Source organism: Hyperolius riggenbachi, chromosome 7 (genome assembly GCF_040937935.1).
Source record: "Hyperolius riggenbachi isolate aHypRig1 chromosome 7, aHypRig1.pri, whole genome shotgun sequence".
NCBI classification, from domain to species: domain Eukaryota; kingdom Metazoa; phylum Chordata; class Amphibia; order Anura; family Hyperoliidae; genus Hyperolius; species Hyperolius riggenbachi.
This window is the reverse complement of record NC_090652.1, coordinates 126,650,570-126,677,345: the sequence shown is the minus strand read 5'-3', so window position 1 is coordinate 126,677,345 and position 26,776 is coordinate 126,650,570. Positions and strand designations below refer to the sequence as shown.

Sequence of the window (26,776 nt, the reverse complement as noted above, 5' to 3'; positions counted from 1 at the left end):
TTGCATTAACTGGTTCCCAGTCAGCTGTTCATTAAAAGATAATACCTACAGGTTCAACAGACATGACTAAACAATATTTAAATAGGGAATCAGGAAATCACATACAGTAGCAGCAACTCAATGTATTTAGGCATTTACACTTGGTAAAGTTCATACAGCGCATCAGAATGGGGAAGAAACGGCATTTAAAGAGGAACTTCACCGAATTATAGTGGTAGGGGAAAAAATTAAGTCAATACATTGTAAAGTTAGAAGTTAAACATAAGAAGATAGATAAAGAAATTATTGACACTCACAGTGTAATTCATTAATGTTGTTTGAACCACAATGAGCCTGTATTTAATCATCTTAAAGAACAACTATCAAAGAAACAGCTTTTCTGTAAACCCCACATACCTACAGAGCTTTTATCCAGCAACACTAGAAAGCTTTGCAAAGGTTTCTCAGCACAGCCTGTGTGAAAAAAAGCTTTGTTTACCAGCAGAATGTTTGTCCAAAACTTCAGCGCTACAAGGTCTCTTAATTCAGGAATCCGCCACCAACACCCCTCACAGTGCAGGCTTACCAGCTTCCTGTAAGACCCAGATTATAAGGTCTAAGCGTATATGTGGTCAGCAACCCCACCGATCTGTGATTTCCACGTTCTGCGATCCCAAAATATTCCTCCTCTGAAGATGTTCTCCGCATATGAGGGTATAATATCAAAGAGTAGAAAAATCTAAGTGCTCTCCGTTTTCATTTAAGACAAGCACTTTATTTCATAAAATTGTAAACAGATACTCACATAAGGGCCCTTATTACAGGGACCCTCAGTAGACAAAGCGTTTAAAACAAATAGTTTTGCAGGGTGCCAGTCTCCCCTCTGCCATCCGTTCCGCCCGACCTAGGTTTCTTCAAGAAGCCCCTGAGGACGCGTGAGCGAAACCTAGGTCGGGCGGAACGGATGGCAGAGGGGAGACTGGCACCCTGCAAAACTATTTGTTTTAAACGCTTTGTCTACTGAGGGTCCCTGTAATAAGGGCCCTTATGTGAGTATCTGTTTACAATTTTATGAAATAAAGTGCTTGTCTTAAATGAAAACGGAGAGCACTTAGATTTTTCTACTCTTTGATATTATACCCTCATATGCGGAGAACATCTTCAGAGGAGGAATATTTTGGGATCGCAGAACGTGGAAATCACAGATCGGTGGGGTTGCTGACCACATATACGCTTAGACCTTATAATCTGGGTCTTACAGGAAGCTGGTAAGCCTGCACTGTGAGGGGTGTTGGTGGCGGATTCCTGAATTAAGAGACCTTGTAGCGCTGAAGTTTTGGACAAATATTATTATGAAGTCAATCTGAAGGACTTTTAACTTCTGGGCAGCTCTCGGGACTTTTCAGCTCTTTGCGCGGAGATTGTAGATAATTTACCAGCAGAATGTAACCATTGTGTCGGCATTGGGGGGCAGGGGAGGCAGAGGTGTAATATGTAGCTAGGTTACACTTCTGCCTGGCTGTAAACTGTTTACTTTACACTGCATGGTAGAGAGGGACACACAAAGACAGGCACACAGACAGAGCTTCAGCTCATGATTATTTACACATATTACAAGTTATATTTCTCCTTTCTATCACTCTGAACTCATTTTACTCACAGTTTTACTGCTAGCGAGGACTGTCTCTGTATGGTGGATGTGCTGGGCACAGTTCTCCATAGTAATGCCCACAGGGACATATCTCTGTCATTTTTTACTCACACAAACTAAAAGTTGAAAAAAAGCGCTTGTATTGCTATTTGCTAGTAATTACTGGAAATATATGTGGTATTTAGAATTTTAGCTAACTTTGATAGTTGTCCTTTAACCACCCTGGCGTTCTATTAAGATCGCCAGGGCGGCGGTGGGAGGGTTTTTTTTTTATTAAAAAAAAAACTATTCCATGCAGCCAACTGAAAGTTGGCTGCATGAAAGCCCACTAGAGGGCGCTCCGGACGCGTCATTCTGATCGCCTCCGGCGATCAGAATTAACAAGGAAGACCGCAATGAGCAGCCTTCCTTGTTTTGCTTACCTCGTCGCCATGGCGACGAGCGGAGTGACGTCATGGACGTCAGCCGACGTCCTGACGTCAGCCGCCTCCGATCCAGCCCTTAGCGCTGGCCGGAACTGTTTGTTCCAACTACGCTGGGCTCGGGCGGCTGGGGGGACCCTCTTTCGCCGCTGCATGCGGCGCATCGACGTGCTGCGGCGGCGATCAGGTAGCACACGCGGCTGGCAAAGTGCCGGCTGCATGTGCTGCTTTTTATTTCATGGAAATCGGCCCAGCAGGGCCTGAGCGGCAGCCTCCGGCGGTGATGGATGAGCTGAGCTCGTCCATACCGCCCGGCTGGTTAATTACTGGCAGACAAGAAAAACGCCAAGTTATTGCAGTATATAGCTTGGAGTTTTTGCTCTGAGGAAAGAGGGGAGGCGGGGCCAGGCACCGGAAGTGGAGTGATGCAGTGGCTTCTGGACAGCTTTGTGGAATGAGACTCCGCAGGTAAATATAACTTTTCTTTAAAGCAGCATTAAAGGGTTTTTAATTTTTGGATGGAGATCCACTTTAAGCCTTAAACTCTCCCGTCGCGCTCCCGTCTCTGGGAGCAATCTGCGCCTGTGGGACGTGGAAGCGTGCTTGGCCGTGCATGTGCGATGAAGTGCGACTCGGCCAGGCTTTTGGGTTGAGTTGCCGGGGAACAAAGCCACTTGGGGAGACAGTGAGAGACGAGCTGCCTTTTGCAAGAAACGCATGCATTTGCTGATTCTTACGTGCAGCCTGTTTAAAAATAAGAATCTTGGGTGGCCTTTTCAACTGCTACGTTCCGATATTTAGAAAAACGCAAATGCATGTCTGTGCAATTATGATGCGTTTTAATGTAAACGCATGAAAAACGCATAGAAATATGTTTTGCTTTTTGTATTGATTTAACTACTAGTATTTATTTTCAAAAATCAAGACAACACTTGCCAATCAGAAAAACGGAAACACAAATCCATAAAAAACACACAAAAAATGCACATCAAAATACGGCAAGTATTTTCGTTTTGCAGTGGAAAAGAACGGAACCCCAGGTAAGTATGGAACCTGAGATGCTTCTCGTCTCGGGTACACTTTAATAATACCTAAAGACTGCCTAACGCCCATGGGTGTGATCATGGCGGCAGCCCCAGGACCGCCTAACACCAATCGGCGTCAAGTCCTGGGGCAGGGATTTGCAGGAGATCACCCACGCCGATGCGCGCACATCTCAAGCATGGATGACTGAGCTTCGCCATCAGTCTCCCAGCGGCGATTGCCGCTAGTAGACTGTTAGACCGTCTGTTTACTTAGTACAGCGCTGCGATCTAAGGCAGCGCTTTACTGGGGACAGCCGTGTCACTCGGCTGTCCCCTCCAGAGGCACAATAGCAATCCGCTGAAGCCTATCACAGCCGATCGCGCTGATAGGCTGACGGGGAGAGGGAGGGAGAGGGATAGAAATAATAATTTAAATAAAAAAATAAGCATTTTTATTTAATAATAAAGACAAAAAATATATACTAAAAAAAAAAAATAAACATTGGGGGAGCGATCAGACCCCACCAAACAGAGAGCTCTGTTGGTGGGGAGAAAAGGAGGGGGGAACCAATTGTGTGCTGAGTTGGACGGCCCTGCAACGAGGCCTTAAAGCTGCAATGGCCTATTTGTTAAAAAATGGCCTGGTCTTGAGGGGGGTTTAACACTGCGGTCCTCATAATCTAATTGTGGTATGTCCAACTGGATTTTCTCAGATCATAAAGTCACACTAAATATTGATACAGAGGCACATACCTTTCTGTTGTTTTTTAATCAGGAAGGAGCGCTCCACGAAGAAATGTCAAGTTACCCAGATGAAGTGTTTGAATCTCCATCAGAAGCCGCCATCAAAGAGGCTGACCAGAATGCAAACTCAGACGATGCAGTGGAGCGCACAGGAAGTGCCTTGGACAAAAGTGAACTAGAGAAAAGTCATTTGATGCTGTAAGTATATGTGCATTAACTGTTTATGGAATAATTACTGTATTTCAACAAGCATAACCCCACTTTTCCTCAGGTGATATAAACTTTGCAGTAATGCCTATGCAGAGCGCGCACTGAAAGTGTACTTCGGATCATCAAAACACAAAGGAACAATCAAGAGCCCTCAGGGGTGTAGTAATAGGGGTTGCAGAGGTTGCGAGCGCATCGGGGCCCGAAGGGCCCTCCCTCAACTACAGTATTAGCTCTTTAGTGGTCCTGTGCTCATAATAATCACTTCTATAGATACTTTGAATAGTGGTAATCATTAACAAACTGCTCCCCATCCCCTTCTTGCACCTCTGACACTTGGGCTGCCATTGAAAGGTTTTGGTGCGCCGTATCAATTGTTATTTATAGAGTGCTTGGGGGGCCCCATTGTAAAACTTGCATCGGGGCCCACAGCTCCTCAGCTATGCCACTGAGCGCCCCAGAAGATGGTGTGTTAGCACAGTGCAATTTTAACCCCACACGGGGTCTTCAGAGTAGAGTAAAACACTTTAAAAGGTAGTAGTGGACATACCTTCTGAAATACATTTGAACAGTCAAATTTTTTTTTTTAATTTCTGTAATCGAACACTCAAAAAATGCTATGCATTTTAAGGGCATTACCCAGCTTCATCAGGCAATCAATAGAATTAACTGTCAGCTAATTTCAGCCAGCAAAAACACCTACGAAAGACACTTTTGCTGACTGAGATTTGCTGACAGTTACTCCTATTGATTGCCTGATGAAGCTGGTTAATGCCCTTAAAACGGGTAGCATTTTTGGAGTGTTCGATTAAAGATTTTTTTAAAATTTGTTTTTGACTGTCTATTTCGGGAGGTAAATCCACCACTACCTCCCATCTTAAACTGCTTTTAACGTGTTTTACTCTACTCTGGTGCCTCTGTTCGCTAACTAATGAAGTATTCAGATCATAGCTATCTGTGCTCACTCCAGCCCATTAATTTGACCAGCAGCTTTGTACTTGCTGCTGGAGCACCAGGCTCACTGCGGTCACTTGATAATGATACTGAAGCTTTCGTGGCTACAGGTAACTCGCGGTTAGAGCTCCAGTTTCACTGTCATGTGACTGCAGTGAGCCTGGCTCTTCAGTGGCTGCCACGAGGTAGCTGATTAGATGCGTGAGTAGAAGCAAGGACGGGTAGCTGAGATCTCCCAGTATGCTTCCAATGGGTGCTCTGCATGTTATGCCACACATTGAGGGAGGTCGGCCTATTGGCGGGTGGTTGTATTTGACCTGTTTGTTAAGCCAAAAGTGAGTGGGTGGGCTTAGAAACTTTTAATATTATGTTTTTTGTCAGTGTCCTCCCCCTCAGAACAGTACATGCTGCACAACAGAAAGCCAAGCATGCATGTCTGTGTAGTGATCACTGTGACAAACTGTCACACAAAAACAGAAACCAAACATTATTTAAGGTGACGTAAGTGTAAGCTGAAGTGCTGGTAGACAAATGATAGCATCTAATCGGCTTTCTCCAAATCTACCTCTATCCAGATCAAGACATAAATAGACTCTATGCGGGCGATTCGTCATAGTAGGAAAATTCCAGTTTTTGCCTTTCTCACTGCCGCCCACGTTCTCTGCCCCCATGTGCAGCTTGTTTTTCTCTGGTTCATCAATCTCATGTTTTGTTCATGTGTGAGGTGAGAAGTGAAGGAAAAAATAGGTGTGATGAAATGTGGATAGCAGTAGTTATGGGCTTTTAATTTGGATCTTTGAAATCAGTAGAGGAGCATTTGTATTCTTAAATTACTAATTACTAGACCATAGGCCCCTAATATAATGAGCATTAGAACCCAAGGCCAGCAGCATCACCCCCGTTTGCCCTTTTCCCCACACAGTCCACTCTCTCCCGATCTCCGGTCTGCCCCCCCTCGACCCGTTGATCTGATGGGAAATGGCATACTGTGTACCTAGCATTAGAGGCAGAGGATTAGCACATCAGCCAGGCAATTTGCATCCAGTGGGGATACAGGCTGCAGTACATATGTGAGAGATTCTGACCTTCCTCTATGCTACCCAAAGCTTAAATAAAAAGACTGTCCTGAAGTTTAACTTTCAGACTTGTGTAGATAGTCATTTTTGTTGTCACTTTAAGGGGAACTGAAACCAAAGATTAAACTTCTGAAAAGTAGCTGATACCCCCTTTTCCCATGAGAAACCTTTACCTTTTCTCGAATAGATCATCAGGGGGGGTCTGTATGGCTGATATTGTGGTGAACCCCCCCCCCCCCACTTCCCCAGTGTGATGTCAGGACCTAGGTCCTAGCAGTTTCCTGTTTGTGAGCCTTGTTGTATTGTGGGAAACAACCAGTATCTCCCTCTGTACATACAGTATGTATAGCTATAAAAAGTCAACCTTTTAGCCTATTGCATTGTTAGGGGGTGTGGCTATAGATAATGGAAGTTAGTGCAGTCTGTTTTTTTCATATCTGCCAGTAGTAAATATTATTACGTGCAGGCTGATTGTGGATCAACAATATGAACAAATTACATGGCGAATATCAATGATTTCTTGATATCTCTTCTGTTTTTTAACTTTTTACTTTACTATGGCCTCAATTCACTAAGCTTAACTCCTGTCTTTAATAACTCTTCTGAGCTGTTTTACAGTTATCACAATTATATCACCGTGGTGATAACTGTAAAACGGCTCAGAAGAGTTATTAAAGACAGGAGTTAAGCTTAGTGAATTGAGGCCAATGTATTGATTTATTTTTTTCCCCCATTTTCGCTAACGTTCCTCTTTAAAACAACAATTTATGATTACTATGCCTACTGAAAAGACTACCCTTTTTTATTGCATTCAGTAATACTAATCATCCAACATGGATTTTGTGGCCAGGTACTGTTGTATTCGGCAGCAGGTCACAGGCTACTCCTACCCCCATCTCCTCCTCCCGAGTACAATACAAGTCGTTCAAACAAGCCAAGTATAGAAATCGTTGGACGGAAGGACTCACTTTCTTGATTTACTTCTCTTACTTTTTGTATGGCCCAACTGTTATATGATGTTTATGTTGTAGACCGCTTACGATCTATGACTGACCCCTGTATATTATGTTGTTTAGGCCTTTAGAAAGAGGATGGCGCAAAACAAAAGAGGGACAGCTTGTGCAACCAAAGATCAGGCTCTGTCAGGAGGTCGTCAGTGTTAATCCGCAGAAGAGGGGGCAGCGTATTGCTATCCCCGTTAAGAAATTATTTGCAAAAGAGAAAAGGCCGTATGGGCTTGGAATGGTTGGAAGACTAACGAACAGAACTTACCGTAAAAGAATAGACAGCTACATAAAGAGACAAATAGAAGATATGGATGATCATCGGTAAGTAGACTTTTAACAGTTTTCAATCAACATTTAGAAGTCACGAAAGTTACTTAAAACATGTTATTCACTATGCAGTGGAGATATCAGTTGGGTATTTAAATGTACTAGCTAATTAATGTCAGTGGAGGTCTTGGTGTAATGGAAGAGTTAGAGAACAGTATATACACTAGGCAGTTATCACAAAAAAAAGGGGGGGAAACTATCCATGGACATTTGACGTGCATTGCAGCTTAAAAAAAGTGGTGATCTGCACCAAAAGTGATCCAAAGGTCTTTGACACGAAAGCTTCCCTAGTCTGCCCCAGTGAAACCAGTAACTTTCTGCTTTTAAAAATGGTGAAAACCATTTAGTGATAAAAAGAGATACAACCCAGAACATAATATGGTGTAGTACATTTTTATGGTGGGGATTACTAGTTACAAGGAATTTATACTTACAAACATGGGTTACCACTAAGGCAGTCACTATAGAAGAAGCAGGTAGGTAATAAACTCTCTGTGGTAAAGAAGGGTTAGATACCAGACAAGGGTGGACAAAAAAATCAGCAGAAAAGTTGACTTACCTCCTATATGATCTTAATGAACAATAAATAACTCCAAGCTGCGATTCGACTTGTTTCTTGGGTTTTACCCGCTCCCTCATGCAAAGGGGTAGTAGTCATATTTGTTCTGGGAACGTGTGTCCTTGAGGCCCCTTCCAAGAGTATTCTTTTTACTTTTCCACTGACAGTGCCAGAATAGATTGTGAGGGAAATATTCCCTGAAATCATTACAGCTGCCCCAAGTCCATTTAAACCTACAAACATAATGTATGGCTGCAGATCCACCTTAAGACAGGTTTAATAGACTGGGACAGCTATGTAGTACAACAACCACATGCTAAAGAGGTTAGTCAAATACACACTTACATCTCTATCAATGTCTGTTCTTCCAAGGTTGTCTCAGTACAGTACCCATCCTATGCAGGTGATGTGAGTGTATAAAGCAGATTGAAGTGGGATTTAATCACTTCACTTGAAATACAAACATCAGCAACTCCGGCACCGGCAAGAATGGATTCACTTTACCATCTCTGTGTGCCTTCTGGGTTTGCATGCATGCCATCACTATTAATGCACTGGAAATCATGCTTTTCATGCACAATAATATTTATTGGTTAATCCAAAAGCTTTAAAAAGTAGGCTTGGTTCTTCTGCAACCAAATCGAAAAGAGGGATCCGCACACAGACTTGCTGGAACACAAATCGCTTTTATGATCCCATCACACACATGAAGTACATCTGACCGTTCTAGCGATGATTGTTTCGGGGCCGTGAAGGTCCTCTTTCTCAAGGAATGGGGCAGACAAAATACACGTATTTATGTATTTTGTCTGCCCCATGCCTTGACAAAGGGGACATTTACAATCCCGAAAGGATCGTTGGTAGAACGGTCAGATGTACTTTGTGTGTGTGATGAGACCATAAAAGCGATTTGTGTTTCAGCAAGTCTTTGTGCGGATCCCTTTTTTCGATTTGGTGTCCAGGACCAGCATCCACTCGCCTAAGGGGTGTATGGATTTGATCATCTGCAGAGCTCCATTTTCTTTTCTGTATGACACTGAAAGCAAAACATATTTAAAAGGAGTGTAGAGATTGATTTGCTGATGAAGATAATGTGATTAAAATGTTGTGAAATTGATCTGTGTTAGCAAAAACCATAGCCGTGTTTCCTTGACATGTTACGTTGCGTATAGTTGGTGCTTTAGCGCCAGGGTCCACTAGCAATACTTTTGGAGCATTTTTCTCCGGCAAATCGCTGGTGATTTATTGTTCTTTGGTAATTATTTCACTGAAACCACAAAAGCTGTGCCTGCAACCTTTTTTTGGAGCAATTTGCTTCTGTATAATGTACAGGATTGCCGGAAAATCATTTTTAAATGTTCAGACTAACCAGCAAGCTCATGGTGAACCAGAACTCATTGGAGTGTGTGAGGGGCTACAATGGTCCTAAAAGCCCCCTTGCTAAAATACATTCCAACCTGAATTATTGCAAATTCTTTCTGTTTTAAGAAAGCAAACTTTTGTTTTCCTTAGTATTTTAGTAAGGGGGCTTTTAGGACCATTGTAGTCCCTCACACACTCCAATGAGTTCTGGTTCACCATAAGCTTGCTGGTTAGTCTGTACCTCTCGGTGTTACAAGCCCTACTCCATAGAGCCAAAATAATCCATGCCATGCACTGATGAGGATCAAACAATCTGAAACAGTCTGTATGCATGTTGGATTATTATGGCTGTGTACAAATTAACAAGCTGACACATCATTGCATTCCAGCGGTTCTGGAGGTGTGTTTAGTTACTAAAGGTTCGTATACACGTCCGATAAAGATCGTTCGTTACGAACGATTCGTGACGTTTACACGATATTCAAATTAGACGGAAAAGATCGTTCGTAATGAACGATTGTGTACACACGTGAACGATATAAGTATAAAGTACTGAACGACGAACGATTAAAAAATGCGTGCGCAAACGGAAGTGACGTTATGACAGGCAATAAGAACATGCGTTATCGGACGATCTTTGTACACACTGCAACGATTGAACGATTATCTTTCGAAAAAATCCGCCGGGTTGGATCGGTCCGATTGAACGATAACGATCGTTATCGTTCACAAAAACGATCGTTCACACTTTTTGAACGCACGATTATCGTTCCGATTGTCGTTATCGTTCGTTTTTGAACGATCGTTATCGTACGTGTGTACTCAGCTTTAGGGTAACAATGGTTAATTTGCATATATTTAGCAGTGATGCACTGGGAGACATCTCAAGCTCACTCCAACCTGAATTATCGCAAATTCTTTCTGTTTTAAGAAAGCAAACTTTTGTTATTTTTAAATGCTGTGCAAAATAATTTTCCAGGGCTTTTATTACCCCAAACCACTTGCAATTTCCTGGTTGCTTGTACCGCCTTAGCCAATCAGAGGTTTCTCTAACCTTCCAATCAATCGATTCACACCACACAGTTTTAATAACCATAGCAATGAAAATGCCTTTTTCTAATCGCAATCGCCGTAGAAATCGTTTGCATAAAATTCATAATCACTTTAAAAATTCCAGAAATTGCTTTGGAAAAATAACTAAAATTGTTTAGTGATTTCTAGTGAGCCCTTAGTGTCATAATATATGGTATCATCCTACCTCCAGACGTCTTGTCTTTAGCAGTGGTTACATTGTACAATATACTGCTATCATTATAGATTAGAACTGATATTATTCTTTAGTTTGTTGGAAAATATCACAATAAAGGTGGCCACACACCATACAATTTTTTTAAATATCTGTTCAATTTAAGAATTGCAATAAATTTTTCTGACTGATTGTAACATTTCAAAAATATGACCAATGTACCACACACCTATGTTCAATTTTTCCCCCAATTATGATAAAAATGATTGGAAACTCTGACAAAATTGCTTGGGTGTGTATATTAATAAATTGACAATCCAACACACACCATACAATCTTTAGAAAGATTGAAGAAAAATATCTGGCAGTCCGGATCGATTAAAATCGAAGAAAACGGGAAATCCGATCGGATTTTTCAGTCGAATGAAAAAAAAGCTTTCGATTTTTTCGGGAGATACGATCGTTTTTATCGAATTACTGTAAAATCGGATCATTTTATTGTATCGTGTGTGACCACCTTTAGGCTTTGATCACATCTAAGATCACATCTAAGATCGAAATCGATGCCAGAGATTTTCGATTTTTTGCGTGTTTTTTCCCCTCCCAGCGATTACTTGCACGTTGCGATTTTGTATAAAGCAAGCGATTTGTTTTTTCACGTCAGGAAGTGAACTCTTTGTCCTGGAAAAGAGTAAATACAATTTATTTATTCTTAAAAGCGCGGGGTAAATCGCTATACAAAGCACTTTTTCAAGCGTTTTGCGATTTCGATTTCCCTATACCTTCCATTATAGGCAAATCGCCCCAAAAATGGTACAGGCCGTGCTTTGGTGAGCGGATCGGAATTGAAACGCTCGGATTTGAACACTCTCATAGGGAATCATTGCACAAGCGCTTTTAGGGCGATTTTCAAAATCGCTAGCGTTTAAAAAAAAATGTGAAAACGCACTAGGTGTGAACAAGCCCTAAGTCATTGAAAAAAATCAATAAAGTCTATCCAATTGCAGATGTTATAGATTTGGCCTTAGGTATCAGCTGCCCAAATCAGACTGGAGAGCACAGTTTTCAAATTTCTGTATGTATTATAGCTGTATGATCTCCAACCCGGACATTCACTATACAGCACTAATTGTCTTGTAGCCTAGACACAGGAGGGCGGAACAGCAGTGACATGACCCGGAATGTGTGTGACTGTCTCTGAGTGACTCATCTGGGGTTTTCCTGCAATCATATTAAACTACAGCTGAACTATGCCATTAGTAACACTGGGAAACAGTCAGACCTGCCAGTAACTGCTATAAAACAGAAAGCATGTAGATGTGGGCTACTTTATCTAAGATTAGATAAAAAAAAAGAAAACTTTTACTGTATGTTTGGTAAGGAAAGTTAAATTTGAAGAGAAGTGCTGCCAGTTCAGTTTATAAACCTACATTTCATTGTTCCAAAATTCAAACTGCCGCCAACTGTACTACTGTAGACTTGCATCAACCAGATTTAAAAAGTCCAACTAAGGCCTAGTGCACACCAAAAACCTCGAGCAGATCCGCAAAACGCTAGAGGTTTTTGAAGCAGATTTCAGAGCGATTCTAGGCATCTTTACAGAGGTTTTCTAAACATGCCTAGCGTTTTTGGAGCGTTTTTTTGTAAAAGATTATAAATATTGTTACAGTACAGCTGTTACTGAACAGCTACTGTAACAAAAATGCCTGGAAAACCTTTCTGGTCTAGCGTTTTTCAGAGCGGTTTTCTACTTTCCTATACTTTAACATTGAGGCAGAAACGCCTCAGAAATCTAAAAAATGCTGCAGCCCCCGAATTTGCGTTTGTGGAAAAAACGAACCGCTCTGGTGTGCACCGTCCTATTCACTTTCATTAGCCAAGCGGTTTTCCCCCTGTAAGCATTTTAAAAAACGCTCCAGAACCGCTCTGGTGTGCACCAGCCCTTAGTGGACCGCTGTTCATTGAGCTGGGTTGGCCTTAAACTCCAGATAAGTCTGAGATACTTGATTGATGTCTGCTGGGTCAGGTCATTATTAGTTTATGTCTGTACATAGTTTAGGTTATCTACAGAATCCTCCTCAAAATACAACTTAAAGGACACCTGAAGCGAGAGGGATATGGAGGCTGCATTATTTATTTGCTTTTAAGCAAACCAGTTGCCTGGCTGTGTTGCTCATCTTTCATGCATCAGTAGTGTCTGAATCACACCCACACCTGAAACAAGCATGTGGCAAATGCAGTCATCAAACTTAAAGAGAGCCCGAGGTGAGCTACATTTTTTAAAAAAAAAGTAGGCTGAGTGGATCAGGTAGCTGCAAAAACTGCCACTCCACACAGCTCCCGTGGACCGCACTAGCCCACTTTCACTTTCGAGACCTATAGGTCATGACGCTGGAAAGAGAAATTAATTCTTTCATCCAGCGTGCAGGGAGGCGTGGGTGTGACGGACATTACGGAAAGTTGTGCGCAAAATCGCCATCGACTTTCGCATGGTCGTGCACAGTTCCTGTCAGTCTTGGGTAAATGCACAATAGATGTCAATTTCCCTCTCTCTTACTGAGTACAGTAACCTTCCCCCCCACATCCTGTGTCAGGAGAGAAAGTCACACGTGGCTAGCTTCCCTGGGGAGAAGCCATTTGGCTACAGCTCATCTTTCCCCAAAAGGAAAACCTCCTCAAACTGGTTGAGATTCAAATTTCCCTCCAAAAACTCATAGCTTCACACAATGGGAACATTTACTTTATTAATAATTCAAGATGGGTTTGGCACAGAAAGACAACAAACATATTTCCTGATACCCAGAAATCAGTTCTATCACTCACCTGAAGTAAAATTTTCTAGCTATCAGGGATCCATGTAGAAACCACTTTATCCGGCCTGCGTAGAGGAAATTCGACAGACTCGGCGTGTATAGACTCCTTTAATACAGAGTCGCATGCTGCTTATGAATATGGTCGCGCATTTGCGATGCACCCATCTGGGGCGGAATTACACAAATTATTAATAATTGGTACATTCCTTGCTCCAAGTCTGGGGGTGGCGACCTGACTTTCAGGAGGTAACCCTGCCTCAAACACACCTACTTTCCAGGTAGTGACCGCCCCAAAACTCTGGTCAGTAAAAAGCGTTTGCAAGGAACTCCACCCAGTTCTTCAATTCCCATCTACCAGGAAGGTCTAGGCATGTGCTCAAGGAGAACCGGGCGCATGTTGTGTACAAAGACTTTAACCTGAATGCCTACTTTAAACTGGACTATTTTCTTCATCCTTCAAATGGACTGCTCAGCTAACTAAGTAAGAACTTTCTGATTTTATTCCTTTTTATTTTTAAGCTCTGTGTTTTATATGTTAATAGGTGTATATAACTGTATGTAATGCATTTGTGTTATTAAACGTTTAAAAATCGTTTAGCGGTTATGACCTGTTGCTGAACATACACAATCGTACCTATTCTCCTGAACTCGCTACCCTGTGTTTAATAGAAGTATACATTTATAACCCGTATGCGGGAACCCGGCCCAGACATAACGATCTGACCCAGCTTCTTGCATACTGCTAAGGGTTAATATAGCGTTCTCGAAGTCCTAGTAAAATTACAGTAGCGGGCTGTGTAACTCGCTTGGTGGCAGATCTTTGAATTGTATATGTGTGTGGAGTGATTCGGTTGGTATCAGAACGCTCCCTTCGCGAGTCAGTTCATCAAATTGCGAACGCGGGTTACCCTTCGTGATGAACAAATGACCGTGTAAGAGGATTTCTGACGCTGATCGATTTACCCCATCCGCAGACCGGCCTAGCGGTCTGTGACATTGTTTGGCAGCTTTTTGGGATTTGTGTATGTTCAGAACATCAACGGCAACGTTATTTGATTAACCTGCCAGAACAGATCAAAAATCTGTGGTCAATAACCGGTGCATTACCATTTATATAGACTAAACGTGTAGCACAGAGTTCCCCCCCAATCTCTTTTGCTATCCTATCTTTTATTTGGCAAAAATGGCTGCAGCAAGATACAAGAAAATGTCAGTGGCAGACCTAGTAAACTTGTGTGAGGAAAAAGGCATTATGACGTATAGAAAAAAGAAATCCCAATTGATCGAGGACTTGTTGCGACTGAATACCCAGCCGGAGCAGATGCTGGGAGAGCACACTCCTGGTTCAGACGGTGCTGTAACTGGGGCAGAGGAAAGTGAGCGGTTGGAGTAAAGCAACCCACTTCCAGACCCAGAGGAAAACGGTACCGCGTCTGAACAGGTCGCTGTAACTGCTGAGGAGCATGGTGGCCGGCAGGAGCCCGCCCATGCCAACCTGTTCTGTGTTCCTGATGCTGGAATGCAACCTGGATTACAAAGGCTGTTGGAGACAAATCCTGAGCTGTACATGCAGATCGTCAGAGAAAATGCTGACCGTGCAGAACGCCAGCGCCAGGCGGAAATGGAAGCCTCAGAGCGAGAAGCGGAACGGGCAGAGCGCCGGTGGCTTGCTGAGAGAGAAGCGGAAAGAGAGGAGAGAGCAGCCGCACGCAGACATGACCTTGAAATGGCCAACCTGCGAGCGCAAGGCCAAAATCCCTCGCAAAGTGCTCTGGAACTCCGGTCCACAGCAGGCCCGTTTGGGACTCCAAAGTTTAAATTCCCAGAAATGGAGAAGGGAACCGACCCGGACACTTATTTACACTCCTTTGAAAAGACTTGTCGTCAGCATCATCTGCCCCAGGAGCAGTGGGCGAGATATCTGACACCCAACTTGCGGGACAAAGCGCTTGAGGCGTTTGTGGACTTACCCGCTGACAAGGACAATGACTATGCTGCGATAAAAGCTGCGATTATCGCCAAATACCAGCTGACCCCAGAGGTCTATCGCAAAAAGTTTCGCTCCCTGCAGAAAGGCCACACCGACTCTTACACCGACCTGGAGAGTCGCCTGCTGACTGTGTTCAGGCAGTGGTCACGGGGCCTCAAAAAAGACTCTCACCAAGGTCTGGAGGACCTCATCGTGCAGGAGCAGTTGCTGAACTGCTGCACTCCAGACGTCCGGCAGTTTGTCTTGGAGTGGAAGCCGGACTCCGCCAAAACTGCAGCAGAACTTGCAGACACTTTTGTGGCCACCTGTGTGCCGGACAGCCGCAAACCTCCAGCCCAGAGCTGGAGAGGGGGGAGACCTATGCAACCCAGCTCTCCTCCCCCTGCTAACCGTGGGAATCGGGTCCCACAGCCACAGAGGCCGGATGCTGCACCTGCTACTCATCCGCCTGATGCCACATATGTTCCGAAGTGTTACCACTGTGGACAGCGAGGACACCTCAAGTCTGCCTGCCCCGAGGTGAGGACGCCTTCTCCAGAGCCTAGCGCAGAAGTGGCTAGCGCCTCCTCTACTGCACACGCCTACCTCGTCATGGGAGCAGCAAATCCTCGACTTTCCGGAAATCATCAAGTCGTGGAAGTTAACGACCAGATAGCTGTTGGTTTCCGTGACACAGGCGCAGAGCTTACCTTGGTTCGCTCTCATCTTGTAGCCAGGGAGAATTTCCTGCCTAATGAGCGTGTCACACTTTTGGGAGTTGGTGGCACACACGCACGCATCGCCAAAGCTCGTGTTGTTCTCGATTGGGGAAGGGGCCGCCAGTCAAAAGTTGTGGGGGTGACAGATGACATCCCAGTGCCTGTGCTGTTGGGCACCGATCTTGGCACCCTACGATCCTTTTATGAACCTGTGATCAACACCCCGGATTGCCAGTCTGGACCCACTCAGGTACGGTACAAGCTTGGGGTGGGACAGAGGGAGGCAGCAAGGGTAATGGTACTAGCCCTCCTAGGGAAGGAGGCAAGGAAGCGGTACCTGTTTCTAATGGACAGCTGTCTAATCACGGTTTGTCTGATTCTAAACCTGTCACTGTTGTTCCAGATACCTGTGTACATGATGTGAAAAATGAACGTAACTGTGATGTTAATGTTGTACCAGATGTTGCTAATAGATTTCATGCTGAATCTCCTATTACTAAAAATGATTTATGTTTAAGTGTGATTGCCTCTAACCTAAGAGGTAACAGTCTTGTGTTGCCTGGGTCATATCCGTGCTTGGCAGTGGAAGCAGGCCAGGTGTCAGAGCAGGCAGCTGGGGGCCTAGACCTCCCCTCCTGCTATGACAGCCAGAGTGCTCCACCATTGCCTGCTGTTAACAAACAGCTGGTGGAGACAGGCCGCACCTTCCCTGTCTCACCCTTGCATGTTTTCCCCTTGCAGAAGCAACCCAGTGCAAAACTGCCCAGAGGTCCACCCTCTATCCTTCCTGAAGAAGGGGCAAGCCTCGCCACCCCGGTAAAGGCTGATTCGTTTTTTAAAATGTGCTCTAATGTCCACCTAGGTTGTGCTGACCAAAATGTTGTGCCAAGGTGTAGTCAGTTAGAGCAGGGGTATGCCACGCTGCTTCCAGATTCGCAGGCTGACACCCGAGAGTCAGGAAGTGACCCGGATGTCAGCCAGCGACTCTCTCCCTTACAGGAAGCGCTATGCAAACCCAGCCAGGCCTTTAGAGGTAAGCCTGTTGGTGTGCATCGCACCGTCCGCAAAGCGGACACTGGGACACACCGGACCATGAGGCCTTATGCTTCTGGTGAGTTGTCTAAAGGGCAGTCAGATAAGAAGTCGAGAACCCGTTCAGTAGCTAAGCGGCGCGTAGAGCGGGTCATGCAGACCCACTCTGTGCGTCCGACTGGTAGGGGGGAGATGTGACGGACATTACGGAAAGTTGTGCGCAAAATCGCCATCGACTTTCGCATGGTCGTGCACAGTTCCTGTCAGTCTTGGGTAAATGCACAATAGATGTCAATTTCCCTCTCTCTTACTGAGTACAGTAACCTTCCCCCCCACATCCTGTGTCAGGAGAGAAAGTCACACGTGGCTAGCTTCCCTGGGGAGAAGCCATTTGGCTACAGCTCATCTTTCCCCAAAAGGAAAACCTCCTCAAACTGGTTGAGATTCAAATTTCCCTCCAAAAACTCATAGCTTCACACAATGGGAACATTTACTTTATTAATAATTCAAGATGGGTTTGGCACAGAAAGACAACAAACATATTTCCTGATACCCAGAAATCAGTTCTATCACTCACCTGAAGTATAATTTTCTAGCTATCAGGGATCCATGTAGAAACCACTTTATCCGGCCTGCGTAGAGCAAATTCGACAGACTAGGCGTGTATAGACTCATTTAATACAGAGTCGCATGCTGCTTATGAATATGGTCGCGCATTTGCGATGCACCCATCTGGGGCGGAATTACACAAATTATTAATAATTGGTACATTCCTTGCTCCAAGTCTGGGGGTGGCGACCTGACTTTCAGGAGGTAACCCTGCCTCAAACACACCTACTTTCCAGGTAGTGACCGCCCCAAAACTCTGGTCAGTAAAAAGCGTTTGCAAGGAACTCCACCCAGTTCTTCAATTCCCATCTACCAGGAAGGTCTAGGCATGTGCTCAAGGAGAACCGGGCGCATGTTGTGTACAAAGACTTTAACCTGAATGCCTACTTTAAACTGGACTATTTTCTTCATCCTTCAAATGGACTGCTCAGCTAACTAAGTAAGAACTTTCTGATTTTATTCCTTTTTATTTTTAAGCTCTGTGTTTTATATGTTAATAGGTGTATATAACTGTATGTAATGCATTTGTGTTATTAAACGTTTAAAAATCGTTTAGCGGTTATGACCTGTTGCTGAACATACACAATCGTACCTATTCTCCTGAACTCGCTACCCTGTGTTTAATAGAAGTATACATTTATAACCCGTATGCGGGAACCCGGCCCAGACATAACGATCTGACCCAGCTTCTTGCATACTGCTAAGGGTTAATATAGCGTTCTCGAAGTCCTAGTAAAATTACAGTAGCGGGCTGTGTAACTCGCTTGGTGGCAGATCTTTGAATTGTATATGTGTGTGGAGTGATTCGGTTGGTATCAGAACGCTCCCTTCGCGAGTCAGTTCATCAAATTGCGAACGCGGGTTACCCTTCGTGATGAACAAATGACCGTGTAAGAGGATTTCTGACGCTGATCGATTTACCCCATCCGCAGACCGGCCTAGCGGTCTGTGACAGTGGGGAGCGGTAGGGGGCACGGCTAGGGATAGAGAGCTGCCCAATGGCAGCACTGGAAACCCTGCAGGAACGCCCCTGGCGGGCGTTTTGAACAGGGAATCCCTCTCCCTGTGTTTACCTCCAACATGGCGACAAATAATGTTGGCAATCTTGGGGGGGCTATAGCGCGGCGGTGAGGAGGCAGAGAGCGGCAGTGTGGGGATACAGAGGAATGTCATGAGGCAGAGAACATGCCTCTGTGTCCCATCTGCCCCCCATATGCCCACCTCGGTTCTCTTTTAGTCAAACATGTGATCCGCATGTTTGTTTAGGGTCTATGGCTTAAAGGTTTAGCAGCACAGCCAGCCCAAACCTCTTGCGGACTGATCCACGCCAATTGGCGTAAGCAGTGCAGCAGTCCAGGACAGCTTCACGCCGATTGGCATGAACATCTGGGAATGGGCTTTCCAGGAGAGCGTGCGCGCTGATGTGTGCGCATCTCCGCTCTGATCGCCGCTCGGAAACTGTTAGACGGCGAAACCGCCGTCTAATAGTACTGTACAGCACTGCAATCTAAGTCAGCGCTGTACTGGGGACAGCCGTGTGACACAGGAGCCGTGTGACACAGGAGCGATCCGCTGTGATAGGCAAACGAAGGGAGAGAGGGAGGGGAATTGAAATAATTTTAAAAAAATAAGGAAATTTAATGAAAAGTAATGAAAAAAAAATGTATTAAAAATAAGCAAACATTTCTGGGGGCGATCTGACCCCACCAACAGAAACCTCTAACAGCACCTTATTTCTAGAATGGGTGACATGATGGCTCTAGCTTGCATATTTTCTTGGGTGGAACTCTGATATCTCTGCATTGTTTTCTTCCTAGGCCGTTCTTCAGCTACTGGATCACAGTTGTACATCTGCTCATAACAATCCTCACTGTATCCATCTACGGTTTTGCACCTGTTGGATTTTCTCAACATGAAACTGTAGAATCTGTAAGTAATTCATCTAACATCCCTTTTTTCTTGAAGAAATATTATTACCTTTAACTTACAAAGAGTGTTTTGAATTCCAATGTTTTGAGCTAAAGCACAACTCTGGGCACTAAATGTACCTTCTCACCTTTCATACAGATTACTGTATTGCATGACTTATAATTAGAGATGGTCAATGAGATGCAAATAATTTTGAGTTGATGCAGGATTATGCAAATTTTGTACGCAAATTTACGCAGCTCGAAAATGGACCAAACTAATTTTACCTCAGCAGGATTTGATTGGTCATCCAAAATTTGCATAATGCTGCATCAATTTATCAAATTATTTGCGTCTCATTGACCATCCCTATTTATTATACCTTAATTATTTCTTCGTCTCCTGCAAGTACGGTATTTCAGCATTATTACACTGTATACATGTTTTGGGGCAGAGGGCTTGATTGTTGAAGAGGTTTATTGTCACTGATGTGACAGTGACACTGTTCCAGTAAATAGAATTCCCAACAATAGCGGAGGCGGACCTAAAGCAAAAAAACAAATACTTACCTATGAAGAAGGAAGCTTCCGGATCTAGCAGAGGCTTTCCACGTCCTCCTGGCCCCACCGTTGCTGTGTGCAGACACCTTGAATATATCTGACAAGAGCTTGCCAGATATGTATGTGGCCATGCTCCTTTTCATGCACGCATGGTCATCCTGTACGGCGGCTCCATGGTACTGTACAGGCGTGGCTGTATTCATGTAGCTGCAGGAAGGCCGCTCTCGTGTATGAAGAGGAGGATCCACAGACTTACCTCTGCTTAGGTAAGTATCTCATTTTTGCAGCAGTTTCGCCTTTTGGTTCTCTTTAACATTAACCTTCGAACCCTTACCCTCAAAGCCTTTCCTTTCCACTAACACTAACCACAATCCATGACTAACCAATATTCACCCTCGCACACAAAGAATAACATTAGAAAGAGCCTTTAAAATCGCAAAGTGCTTAGAAAAGCTCTTGCAGTGTGAACAAGCCCTAAATGAACACCTTTTAGGTGTCACTGTGCTGAAAGATAATGGCGTCACCAGCTCCAGGGAGTCTCCATTCTCTTATGAAGGAAAGAGTTACTTGAGTCGCCCCTAGTGGATGGTCTCAGCACTTATTAAATATATTTACAGTGTAATTCCAGTCACAGAAATTAGATATTATAGCCTTCAATGTTTTCACACTGCTTCAGAGAAGTAGTTAGGATTGGTTACAGGATTGGTTACTTCCTTATTCTGCATGACTAACAGCTGTGAATAGCTCACATGACTTGCCTGAATGCATGGGAAAGTCTCATCCACTTGAAGAACTTTTCTGATGCAATACATGACTTGTCCATCAAACAGCTATGTGACAATACACCAAATAATCACAAATAATTGGCTTTTCAAACAATAAAGATGACTTAGTGGATTGATAAGGGGTCAAGATAATGCCTGCAGAACACAATTATAGCAATTTCCATTGTTTTCAATTAGAAATAATCTTCACACAATTACGTAGCAGTGACTATAAGCAATTATCCCTTTGGTTGGAATATGTTTTAAAACTAATGTGCAAAACCAGAATTTAAACTTCATAAGGTACATCTATATTTATAATGTTGGGGATTCTTGGGGTATTTTGTAAGGACCGACTAATTAAAACAGCTTTCAGAACAAGGGTAAGAAAGTTTGTATTGCTGTGTATACCTGGAGCAGGCCTGGATTGTGCATCACAGGAGCCTATAGGCACAGATGTCCTTGCACCTTAGATTCCACCCTCCATGAACCTACAAACCACTGCCGAACCACACCACAAGTGTGCTGGCTGGCCCAGCTGTCACTTTTCCCTTACTTCCCTTGCCTGTCATAGGTAGCTACAGGTGTCCCTTAGTGTCAGATAGCCAAAGGTAACCTCAGTATTAAACTGCTAGTGGTGCCCCTGACTGAAGAGAGATCTTTTCCGTGAAATGCCAAGAGGTGGGTGATGAACCTCTCATTTATGCTCTGCTTGGGACTCTGCATAAAGAAGGAGGGAGGCACTTGGAGAGGGGAGTGAGCTGCCTTTCTATCATCAGGCACCTGTAGGCACGTGCCTACAGTACCTTATGGAAAATCCAGCCCTGACCTGGTGCGTACGTGGAAAAATCTCAGGGTTGTTTTCCACTAGCAGTGTGATGGAAACCTTGCAGGATTGTTTCCATTAGTGTGCTGGGTTTGCAACTGGGTTTCCCCCAGTCACAATCATTGTGCATGCTGCATTTTCCGTGAGATTGGCCCCTATACAGAGAAAAGGAGCACAGGAAACTTGCATAGCGGTCACAGTGCTATTCCATTTTTGCGCAATTCGGCGAGTCAAAATATTTTTCTGGTCTGTATTTTTCTTCTCCCGTCCGAAATTGCAATCGCGGCGGAATTCCGACGCAATTACAGCAGGTGAAAATGGGAAAAAAGCGATAGAATCGCACCTCAGTGGAAAACAGCCTTTACACCTTCCTTGTGGCTCTCAGAGGCACGTAAGACGGATACATATAAAATAGCGCCGGGAGACTTGGGCGCAGGATACAGCCGGTATATGGCTGATCCTGCTTCTGCACAAGTTCCCGGCCGCGCTAAATACTATTCCCCCTCCAGGCCGCCATGGATGGTAGGGATAGGAAATAGTTCAGCTTCCAGCAATTGCTGGAAGCCAAATTATTGTGTTTTAAAAGTAACTTCAGCTCTGTCTTCTGACGGCCTCGGAGTTACTCTGTGTGCGCTGCTATAGCTGTAATTCCTATTACAGCCTATGGTGGCTGCTCCCAAATATCCTGCGCTGTAATTAAAGCGCTCGCGTAAGATGCACTTACAAGGAATACATTTTATTATTCATGAACCATTTGAAATACATAAAGAATAATATATTATTATATCTGCTTGTTCTCAACAAATGTAGTGCAAGTGAATGAGTATAAGACAAATTCCAAATTATGTTGTCAGCTTTTATATGTCTGTTAAATGTGTTTTCCAGGTTTTACGTAATAAAGGGGTTTATGAAAATGTGAGATATATACAGCAAGAAAACTTCTGGATTGGACCAAATTCTGTAAGTAATTCTATAATCTCTTATTGATGTGGAATCTTACTTCTGTAGAAGAATTCCATTCCCAGTCTGTTACAGAAGTACTGCTGGAGCCTTGGGGACTTGTGTTTGGGCAATTAATTTTGATAAACAGTTGTGCAGAGTAACAATGCCTCAGTGAATACACATACCAGTGATATGTTCATGATGGATTTGATCAACACATGTTGACATTACTTTGCAGGATTTCATCTCACCTTTGTACATGGTCAGGGGCGCCGCGAGGCATAAAGCGAACCAAGCGGTCGCTTGGGGCCTCACAATCTTAGGGGCCTCGGCGGCTCCGTGACGTCGGCGTGACGTCACTTTTTCCCCGCAGCCCCGCCGGGCTGGCAGAGCAGAGCAGGGCTACAGGAAGATGGCCGCCGCCGAAGCCCTGCTCTGGAGACTATGTCTCCAGTACAGGGCTTCGGGTGGCCATCTTCCCGACCCGTAGCCCTGCCTGCATGAATCAGCGCGGGAGATTGGAGGAGGAAGCCAGGGAGGGAGCTCCGTGGGAACTGCGCGCCTGAGAAGCCGGCCGGGAGAGGAGACCAGGGAGAGAAGACTTCTGCCAGTGCCAGCCTGCCAGGTGAGTAAATTCTTTTCTTTTTGCAGCCGCAGCCCTAATTGCGAATTTGCGATTGATTTCTGCTGAACTGTGCCCTAAATGCGTTTGATATCTGCTGAAAATGTGGCCCTAATTGCGATTGATTTCTGCTGAACTGTGCCCTAAATGCGTTTGATATCTGCTGAAAATGTGGCCCTAATTGCGATTGATTTCTGCTGAACTGTGCCCTAAATGCGTTTGATATCTGCTGAAAATGTGGCCCTAATTGCGATTGATTTCTGCTGAACTGTGCCCTAAATGCGTTTGATATCTGCTGAAAATGTGGCCCTAATTGCGATTGATTTCTGCTGAACTGTGCCCTAAATGCGTTTGATATCTGCTGAAAATGTGGCCCTAATTGCGATTGATTTCTGCTGAACTGTGCCCTAAATGCGTTTGATATCTGCTGAAAATGTGGCCCTAATTGCGATTGATTTCTGCTGAACTGCGCCCTAAATGCGTTTGATATCTGCTGAAAATGTGGCCCTAATTGCGATTGATTTCTGCTGAACTGTGCCCTAAATGCGTTTGATATCTGCTGAAAATGTGGCCCTAATTGCGATTGATTTCTGCTGAACTGTGCCCTAAATGCGTTTGATATCTGCTGAAAATGTGGCCCTAATTGCGATTGATTTCTGCTGAACTGTGCCCTAAATGCGTTTGATATCTGCTGAAAATGTGGCCCTAATTGCGTTTGATTTCTGCTGAACTCTGCCCTAATTGCGTTTGATTTCTGCTGAAAATGTGCCCTAATTGCGTTTGATTTCGGCTGAAAATGTGCCCTAATTGCGTTTGATTTCTGCTGAAAATGTGCCCTAATTGCGTTTGATTTCTGCTGAAATGTGGCCCAAATTGCGTTTTTATTTTCTGGTGTCTGGGGTAACTGTTGCTGCATTTATTATTTAATGGTCATAGTTGGCTATATTTGCTGTGCTACGGTTAAGCTTCGCCCATACAATGTCATGGCCGCGCCAATCTTTCGGCGCGCTACGCGCGCCTCAATCACCCCAACATCCATTTTTTTCCCGCAAACAGCCCCGCCCCAATCCGCCCTCCTGCTCCACCCACATGTCATGGCCACGCCCACTTATGCGGGATAGCCACACCCATTTAGGGCCTCTTGCTACAGTCCGCTTGGGGCCACAAAAACCTTAGCTGCACCCCTGTACATGGTCGTTCTTGATTGTAGAACTATGAAAGGGTATATTAAATGTGTTATAGACTTTGCCTGTAAAGAAGTTTCATATGTATGCCAAGTACCAAAAACTACAGGGTGGGCCATTTATATGGATACACCTTAATAAAATGGGAATGGTTGGTGATATTAACTTCTTGTTTATGGCACATTAGTATATGTGAGGGGGGGGGGGGACTTTTCAAGATGGGTGGTGACCATGGCGGCCATTTTGAAGTCGGCCATTTTGAATCCAACTTTTTGTTTTTTTCAATAGGAAGAGGGTCATGTGACACATCAAACTTATTGGGAATTTTACAAGAAAAACAATGGTGTGCTTGGTTTTAATGTAACTTTATTCTTTCATGAGTTATTTACAAGTTTCTGACCACTTATAAAATGTGTTCAATGTGCTGCCCATTGTGTTGGATTGTCAATGCAACGCTCTTCTCCCACTCTTCACACATGGATAGCAACACCGCAGGAGAAATGCAAGCACAGGCTTCCAGTATCCATAGTTTCAGGTGCTGCACATCTCATATCTTCACAGTGTAGACAATTGCCTTCAGATGACGGTGTGGCATATGGGGTACAAAGATTGTGGGGCCATTCTTCATCAATGGAAACCTCAAGGCCACTGGATATGTGAAATTGCTACATGAGGTGTTTCCCTCTTTATGCACTGAAGCTGGCACGTTCCCTGAGTTTTTCCAGCAAGATGGTGCACCGCCACATTATGGGTGTCAGGTCCGAGCATTCGTAGATAAACAGTTTCCTGAAAAGTGGAATGGTCGTTGTGGGCCAGTTGAATGGCCCCAAAGGCCTCCCAATCTGACCGCCTCAGACTTCTATCTTTGACGTCCTCTGAAGGCAATTGTCTTTGCTGTGAAGATACGAGACGTGCAGCACCTGAAACTACGGATACTGGAAGCCTGTGCTAGCATTTCTCCTGCTGTGTTGCTATCAGTGTGTGAAGAGAGGGAGAAGAGGGTTGCATTGACAATCCAATACAACGGGCAGCACATTGAACACATTTTATAAGTGGTCAGAAACTTGTAAATTACTCATGAAAGAATAAAGTTACGTTAAAACCAAACACACCATTGTTTTTCTTGTGAAATTCCCAATAAGTTTGATGTGTCACATGACCCTCTTCCTATTGAAAAAACAAAAGTTGGATTCAAAATGGCCGACTTCAAAACGGCCACCATGGTCACCACCCATATTGAAAAGTTTCCCCCATCACATATACTAATGTGCCACAAACAGGAAGTTAATATCACCAACCATTTCCATTTCATTACGGTGTATCCATATAAATGGCCCACCCTGTATATGTAAAGGCACTCTGTTTAAAGTGGACTTAAACCAAGGCCTGTCTCTCTGCTCTAAAAGATAATTAACAGCATAATAACCTTCACAGAAAACATTTTGTTGTAACAGGTTAAGGCCCTGTTTCCAATAGCGTGGAAACCGGGCCGAATCCGCAGAGTTTCCACGCAGATAAATTGCTCAGGGAAACTCTGCCATAGGGAATAATTCCGCCGCCAGACGAATCGCATGCACTAGCGATTCCGCCAACATTACCATCAGTTTTTGTGCGGGAGGCAGCGAATCCCATAGCCGTGCATGGCATGGCTTCTGGGATTCGTCTGCATATCGGCAGACCCAGAAGTGCAGCCACGCGCGGTGGCTAGTGGAAACAGGCCCTAATAGAGCTTCTTCAGAGATGCTGCAGTGTAATTACTTCCTGGTTTGCAAGGAGCACAGAAAGGGTTAAACCCCTGTGTTTACAAAACACTGTGGCACAGTTCAGACAGAGATGACAGCTGAAATTACAGTGACTCATTATTAGCAGATAAGGAAGAATTAGACAGCCTGTTATATCTAAATACAAACACGGTGGGTGTATCTGTTTTCCTACCCTCCTTTGGAGGAGTTTAGGTCCTCTTTAAACATGCTGCTCTGGTCCCTTAGTCCCTGCATTTACTAATACATCCTTAGTACCTCACATTTCGAACCCACTGCACAACTTGAGGGCTCATTGATCACTGCAATGAATCCTGGTATCGAGCCAAGCTGATAAGGCGGGGAGTGGAGGGTAAGGTTAACCTACGCTAGACCACTTATTTTAGTATGTTAAGCAGATTGCTAGACAAGCAAGAGCTTAATTTCTTTTAAGCAATGAGACAGTTGATCATGCCTGCTAAACTTACAAAACGAATTGTTTAAACAGTATGGTTTGTGTATTTACCATG

The 26,776-nt window shown here is 44.2% G+C and overlaps 1 protein-coding gene across 2 annotated transcripts in view; it reads left to right on the top strand.

Moving 5' to 3' along the window:
* The window catches only part of RHBDF1 (rhomboid 5 homolog 1), a 152,113-nt gene that overhangs the window by 104,632 nt on the left and 20,705 nt on the right, over positions 1-26,776 (top strand). For both annotated transcript variants that reach the window (XM_068244624.1, XM_068244623.1), the window contains 4 exons: positions 3,853-4,019; positions 7,135-7,386; positions 19,519-19,630; positions 22,645-22,719. In XM_068244624.1, the coding sequence (XP_068100725.1) occupies positions 3,853-4,019; positions 7,135-7,386; positions 19,519-19,630; positions 22,645-22,719 (606 nt within the window). The remainder of the gene's footprint in view (positions 1-3,852; positions 4,020-7,134; positions 7,387-19,518; positions 19,631-22,644; positions 22,720-26,776) is intronic.